General features: G+C 38.9%; 1 protein-coding gene across 1 annotated transcript; it reads left to right on the top strand.

Annotated features, from left to right (window-relative positions):
- The first annotated feature begins 433 nt into the window (after positions 1-433).
- LOC139135383 (uncharacterized) lies at positions 434-4,928 on the top strand. The gene is made up of 5 exons (XM_070702748.1): positions 434-728; positions 2,326-2,763; positions 3,274-3,348; positions 3,846-3,914; positions 4,052-4,928. Exons 1-4 carry the CDS (start codon positions 671-673, stop codon positions 3,908-3,910), a joined length of 636 nt encoding a protein of 211 aa, XP_070558849.1. The 5' UTR covers positions 434-670; the 3' UTR covers positions 3,911-3,914; positions 4,052-4,928.
- The last annotated feature ends 2,843 nt before the right edge of the window (positions 4,929-7,771 follow it).

Consider the following 7,771-nt stretch of genomic DNA (forward strand, 5'->3'; position numbering starts at 1 on the left):
TGTTTCAATTCATTTCGCACCAAAAGTTGAGTAACCCCTTCTTCCTCTCCACATTTTGAGCAACCCCCTTGAAGTTTTAAATTTTTTGAGTGACCCCCTCACATTTCTCCGCCCCCAGGCCGTAATTAATGATGGCTCCCTTATCACAAACGAAATGAAGTGCTCTTCTCCGCGGTGTCCTTGTTTTGTGTTGAGTGTGAAATCAAAGTAGGCCGGTGTTCTGGTTTATCATCTTTGTGTGTATATAGTCAATTATAATGTATTTACAGACTGAATAATGAACAAAGGCATCATCAAAAGATATAGCATTCCTTTGTCTCGTTGCCCCGGTATTTGTATCCACTGACTACTGTTTAGGCCAACACTGACAACTCTAACTGTGAATGAACCAATGGGCACAAACCTCCTTCAGAGCGTGGCTTTAAGAATCGGCGAGGTCAAGGCTTTATTCTCACAGTATCCGAGAGTGTCGGTACACACCTTTACTACTCTTCTCCGACTGTGGTACGGATCCCGGACTCCGTACAGACGTTTCTCTTGGGTCTGCCACATATAGGTGAATCGGAGGGCGAACGATATCCTTTTCCATTACAAAGACACTGATTCTCTGCCCAAAAGCGGACATAGTCAATATTTCATTTGCTGTTTTTTTTTTCGCTCAGGACTTACAATGCAGAAATCTACGATCTTCGTACTTAGCGTTGTGCTATTTCAATTCGGACATGCAGGTAGGGTAACTACACACTTTCTCAGACATCCCTGACTTAAGTTTGTCTTCGTTTTCAGCGGCATTGATATCAAAAATGAAATGAATGTGTTCAGCGAGGAAAAACTGTATTGCATTTATGTCAAGTGACGCACTTTTTTTTTCGCGAATGGTATGTGTCCTTCTCTTTATTTGTATGCCTATACATGTACTTATAACACGAGTATGACCATAGTCCAACTGGAGGTTAGCAACCAAGCGCTCTTCCGGAATTATTTTGACGTTCACGTCATACTTTCGTCTATTATTTTCTGTTCCTTTCCAATCCTGGTTGTAAGTTTCAATTACTGTTGGTATAAAATATGTTTATGATTATTGAAAACTTTGGCAAAGAATGAGACCATTCTCTCAAGGTAGAAAGCGCCTCGGGGGGCAGATATTCGAACTCTCAAACCTTTATTCTGTTCTCGTCTATCACCTGTGGGGGTTTATTTAGAAGGTCTGACTTAATTTGTGAAAATTAGGAATTTTACTTTCCCCCACAGAGGAAACGCGGGAATGGTGGCCATTTTGAATTTCAAATATCGGTAAATATTTGATAATTTGTTTCCCTAGTACCAAAATTTGAATGGAGACTCGCGAGTTTTATTTTTGATTCGAAAGGGAATGGTTGAAAATTTGGTATTGGAAAATTTGAGCGAAAGTGTAAGTTTTTCAAAGACTTTGAGCAAAAGTGTAAGTTTTTCACTTTCGAGGCGCGAACTACCTTAAGCAAATTTTTACCGATGTTTCATCTTGGAAGGGAAACCCGGGTTCAGACCTGTGCGACCCAAACCAAATCATGTGAAGCGTTTGATGTATTTCGCATCATTCATTATTTTTTTCCTGTTTCGAATGTAGTTCTTTGATCGATCTCGTTGTGGAATGTCAAATGTTTGTCTCGTTAGCATAACCCGCATGTCTAATACCGACGTTATTGACGACAACTCATCTTCAGTCCAGACCTGAACACTAAGTTGTCAACAATGTACATCTGCAATTGAGCGCAAAGTGTTGTTTTAACAAGGAAAATTCCAGATTTCAACACTCACTGTAGAGTGAAATTTCACTTAATTCTGCTCAAGTTGAACATGCACTATTTTATCAAACAAATATAAATGAAAGTGTCATGAAAAGGTTCAAGAGTATTCCTATTAATAATTTCCGTCGGGTGAGTTAGATATCATACTACAATTTGAAACTACTTAAAGGGCATCCTGAATTTCTGTCTCAAGGAAGTATGCGCCTCGACAGTGAAGACTTAAACTTTTGCTCAAATTTTCTTCAATTAATCGTTCAACCATTCTTTCAACAAAATCAAGAATAAAAATTAAGGGTCACCGTGCAAGTTTGGTACTTGAAAAAACAAACCTACCTAACATTTACTGATTTTTAAATTCAAAATGGCCGCCACCTCTGTGTTAACTCTATGAGGAAATCTAAACTTTTCCCAACAAGTGGAAGATTAGGAAAGAATTGTACAAATTTGAGAGTCCGAATATCTCTCCCCGGGGCGCATTCTACCTTAATAACGGTCTGCAACTCTTAATACCTCTTACTCTTAACATTGTTCTATGCAGCATATTATATGAAGTGGCCAATGGTGACGGTTCAGAGTAACCCTTTGCCCACAACCGATGGGACAGGAACCCTCCAGGTCTCTTTACTGGTGAGGATCCTCAACGACGGTTCCGCTGCTGTACCGGCTGGATCAGGCAATCTGCAACTCCAGTTCTACCTCTCTGATGACGACCAGTTTGACAACAGTGACACCAATTTCAATGGCCAGTTCAACGTTGACCAATACAGCGACAACACTTTCGATGACGAGATCCCCGCGAACGGTCAGCAAATCATCGTACACATTCACACTTACTTACCCATGCCGTCTGGAGTTGACTGTCCCTCCCTGGTCAACAAATGGCTTTGCTTGGAGTTCACCCCTGGTAATGGATTAACCTACCAAGAAAACAATAAATGTATTCCATTTGATACCGTGGCTACAGTTAATTGCACAGGTGAGTTGAGGATTTCTTCAGTTTAATTGTCATAATAATGCGACATAATAACGTTAACGTTACACTGTCATTGATCGAATACGTTGAAGACAGACGTATATAGGTAGCTATTTCCGTCATGACTTGAACTTTGACGAAACCATTTGGCGGTGCGCCCTCTGTCAAAATTACGTTTTACAATCGATTTTGCGCCGATATGAAATATATTAAGTTGAAAATATACTAAAAGCTGCTATTCAGAGAGAGAGAGAGAGAGAGAGAGAGAGAGAGAGAGAGAGAGAGAGAGAGAGAGAGAGAGAGACAGAGAGAGAGAGAGAGAGAGGGAGACGGTGGGGAAGGGAGACGGGGAGAGAAGGAGACAGAGGGCAAAAAGTGATAGACAAATAGAAAGAGACAAAGAGAGGGTATAACGAATAGTGTAATCCCTGCAAAATATTCGTATATCGATATTTTTCAGTCGCTGTTATTCTTCAAAGTAAAATAATTCTGACTTAATAATTTTCGAAACAGTCACAGGTGATGTGACGACTGCACTGCCGCCGAACGACGATGTTACTACCGAGACACCTGGTCGTGACAGTGCTCGTAAGTACAAATACTCCTGAACACTCATACAGTATCTTTGTCCTTTTTAAAGGTAGTATGCACCTCGAACGCGAAAGACTTAAACTTTTGCTCAAACTTGCCGAAAGGAATATTTCAACCATTCTATGTCAAAATCAAGTATAAAAATCGGGGTCATCGTGCGAAACTTGGTAGTGGCCGCCATCCCTATATGTGGAGAAAAATAAAATTTTCCGTTTTTGAATGATGTTATGTACATTTTTGTAGTGACTGATGTATCGGAATTCTTTAGAACATTTGATTTTATCCACTTTCCCAAATTCATTTCCACCTTTTTGTGCAAAGCATCTTTCGCGTGATTGCTTCTTTTTCTTTCTCTGGTGATGATTTTTATTTTCTTTGAGACGTGCTCTTACTTTTTCTTTAATGAGCCTTTTTTTCTTAGGGAAAATAGCTTTATTCATACAAGATTTTGCTGTACATTTTAACTTGACACTTGTATTTTCATTGTTCCGTAGTTTCCGTGACGGCGAGTGGATTAGTTGCACTGATATCAACTCTGATTGGTTTCCTGGTGATGTAAAACGGTACGTTGTTGTCATGTTTTTGCCTTACAAATACCCCCATTATATTCATTGCTCTACTGTTTTATAATGTTTTATGTTGTGACGATCACGCACTTCTTGACGTCTATAATTCTTTCCATTTCGTTTATGCACAATAGGAAACTGCTGTGGTGGTGAAAGATTGCCGAGAACTAGATAAAACGACGATTGATAGTCTCTGTCATATGAGAAACATTCTGGTGTGGTGATGTGCTCAAAAACTGAGAAAATCGAAAGTAACAATTTTGATAGATAGGAAACTCGTTTGACGCTAGACGTTTCCGATAGATTGGAGATGAACGTCAACAGACAAATGTATAATTTTGGTAAAATTTAACAGTATCATCTAAGGCCGAACAAAAAATGTGCTGTTCCGCTAACCCGACCTACCCTATTTTTTACTTGCCAACCCTAAACTTTTTAGGGCTACGTAAACACGGAAGTAAAAAAAAAGAAAGGAAAACGGCAAAATCACGCGTTCGTTACTTGGTATTTTATTTTTCCTTGAACGAGGATGTCTTTTATGGTTTTTTCTCCTTTTATATGTATGATATATTTTTCTGGAAATGTTGTGGCTTGTGTTTGACCCCCTGAAACCTTGAAAATGCAGATTTTAAAAATTAAAATATTTTTGAAAAAAAATTCCGGCCGACCGACCTACCCTATTTTTGAAAACCGTGTTATTGGAACAGCACAATTTTTTTTTTGGCCTAAGCTTCGTGTTTGACTTGAGAAACGTACGTATTTCTTGCATTCATGTTTATTTCACAAACTTAGGTTTTACATGATCCTATAGTCATGTTTTTAATACAAGTGAATAGAAAAATGTAAAGCTTAATGTAACATTCTCCATTTGTCATGGAGCAAGTTTAACAATACCATCTTAGCTGCGTTTCTTTCGCGAGACAATATACGTATTTCCACACATTCGAGTATATTTCACAAGCGTAGCTATTTATTGTGGTAGATTTGTCGCACAATAAATGTTTGTCTTCATCTGTGTGTTCCATGTTATTGTTTTGCGTAGTCATGACGACGTATGTTTATTCTAGCATTTGGCGTACTGGTAAAACGTTTGCTATCGCAGTTAGGAGGTGTGTAGCAGCGATGCAGTGATTGTCGTTGTCAGATGATTTCCCTCGGCAGGTGTCGTCCAAAGGAAGAAAGTCGCCGTCTGTGGGCGTTATTAACTCCCACAAATTCCGGAAACATTCCCTTCATTGTTTGTATATAATATAAATCGCTTTGTATTCCATAATCAGTAAAAACAAGATACATGAAAATTCAGGTCACCAGCCGTATATGAGAAAGTCGAAATGATCCTCGGACTGACAAGAGGCAGGGTAAACAAAACAATGCAATCACACTGAATAAACTGACATACAATACCTTGGCAAAATAATCAGCAAGGAGACATAACACACGAAGACAAAGGCAAATGTGCCAGATATCAAAATCAAACAAAAAAACTACTGCACAAAACAAAAGTAAATTTTTATAGTACAAATGTACGTATGTTTGGGGTGATAAATCTATATTTTACGATTCATGCCAAGTAGTTGCTCTTAACCTGTTACAAATGAACATTTTTGATAGACAAAATTCTAGACTCACAACGTGATGGTTCGTCGTTGTGGCTTGAAATAGGCAATAGCTGGAGATAAGGCATAGTTTAACTGATATCACGTATCACGGTTTTATGCTGTTTACTTAATTTCAGTGCCTTAAGAAATTGCAGAAGTCTGAGTTTATTGTCCGTTGTTATGTGTCCTCTTGACCCAACTTCAAAACAAATGAGTTCACTGGAGTAACCTTGAGCTTGTAATAAGTTCAAAAGAAGTGAATATTTTATGCATTTTTCTTTATCCTCTCTGACGATATTGCGACCCGACAGGAAACGTATTGTGCAATAGTAAACTCAAAACCCTACGGCACCAACGTCTGAGATGCCGGAAAAAACCTGTCATTGTTTGTATACAACAATTCTTTCATCGTTTGCATATGACGAAGTCTAGACAAAATTTATGATAGTTAAATAATGAAGACCATCTGTTTTTTTGAAACGTTGAAACGCATGTTTGAAAAATTGTAGTCGTCAATCTGGATGTGGGAACAAAATTTCCATGTTTCAATTCAGCAAAATGTTCCTACACGTAAACACGTAAAAGTTCGTATTGAGTTGACAGCCTCACGTATGGCTCCATTCATGACTTCATTCAATGGCCTTTTTCAGATCATACAAACAATTTGCTGGCACTTTTAAGTATACGGTTTAATTGTCCTCAGGTCAGCCGCTTTCTGTCGGCTGTTTATTGTTTCTTAGATACCTATGGTGAACGTCGTTCTGGATAGAAATTCAGATTAATTGGCCCTCTTCATCGCCAATGGTGCTCTGTAGAAGGAGGTCATACATAGCATGGTCATCGTACTTTTATCTTCATGGCACGGCCCTAAATACTTTGTCAAGGTTGCCGATAAATACAAAAAGAATAGTTGTGGTTACAAATACGAACATTCGACCAATGTTGGTTCATATAGTGCATATGAAGATAAGGTCATGAATGTCAATCTCTCTCTCTCTCTCTCTCTCTCTCTCTCTCTCTCTCTCTCTCTCTCGTGAACGTTTAGAAAAGTATCGCCATCTGATTTTAGAAGTGCAGTTTTAGTTGACTAAGTTACTGACAGCTGCAGACAGGACGATGGACTGTAATTCATTTACAACATCCAGTTAGTGGATTTAATCAAATATAGGGACATCTGGATCCGAGGCATTGTACACATCGGCCCGGTGAACCTTGTGCGGTACCTCAGCCATGGTTACCCGTAAAAATGAAACCTTTCCTCGGAACTACAAGTTTTATTTACTTTTGTTGCATCTTGCTATTCGGTGTGAAATATTGACTCTCCGGTGTTGATGTTGACAAATGTCACGAAAATGAGCGATAGAATAAATTGAGTTTTCTCCTAAATGTCCATGAGCTATGGCTTGGCTATCTATTAGTAAGTCACAGAACATTTTTGATGGAATACACGAGTTTCAGATCATTTGGCAGGAATCAATTTGTCCTTCGTACGTCTGGCAAATGGCCAACTGCGATGTCCGGTCCAAGACCATTACATACAGTATTCTACCAAAATATAGATGGTTTAGTGCCATCGCTAGGGAGTTCGACATTTTTGATAAACGTGAAGTAGCACTAAAACAAATCAATTTGACAAGAACATGTGAATATACCTATGACGTCATACTCTGACGTCATCGACTATGCTCTGCTGTCAACACGCTGACGTAGCGTTGCTCAGGTAAATCACAGACAAAAAGAAATTGTTTGTGGGTAAATGGTATTGTTATGCCACTGCCCTGTAACCTGTTGACGCAAGGCTATTTGAGTTCTCGATACTCCCTCTCATTGTGGTTCTGTGTTTTGATTTAGTTGTCAATACACATTTCAGCTGCAAAAAGGACAATATGCCAGTACAATCACTTTTCAAAAGAAGCCGGACAGAAAATTTACAACTTGTTTTTTTTTTCTCTCCAAGCTACGTCGTCCATTCCCTCTTTGGCCCCTCTACTGTAGGTTTACCTATCCATATATTTATGTCATTATCGCCCCCTTATTTTTCTTAAATTAGATTACAATTACGTGTCGATTTTCATTGTTAACTCAGAGCGAACTCTAGAGGTAGATGGTACGTAATCTGTATCATTGCATATACTTCGACCTACATTGGTTGGATAAAGGCAAAGATATTTGAATTCACCCAAATACCGGTCACCTCCCTATAGTCTGCCTTACATCCGTCAAGTGACAGCCGGACGACTTGGTTACACCTTGCTG

Source organism: Ptychodera flava, chromosome 6, assembly GCF_041260155.1.
Source record: "Ptychodera flava strain L36383 chromosome 6, AS_Pfla_20210202, whole genome shotgun sequence".
NCBI lineage: Eukaryota > Metazoa > Hemichordata > Enteropneusta > Ptychoderidae > Ptychodera > Ptychodera flava.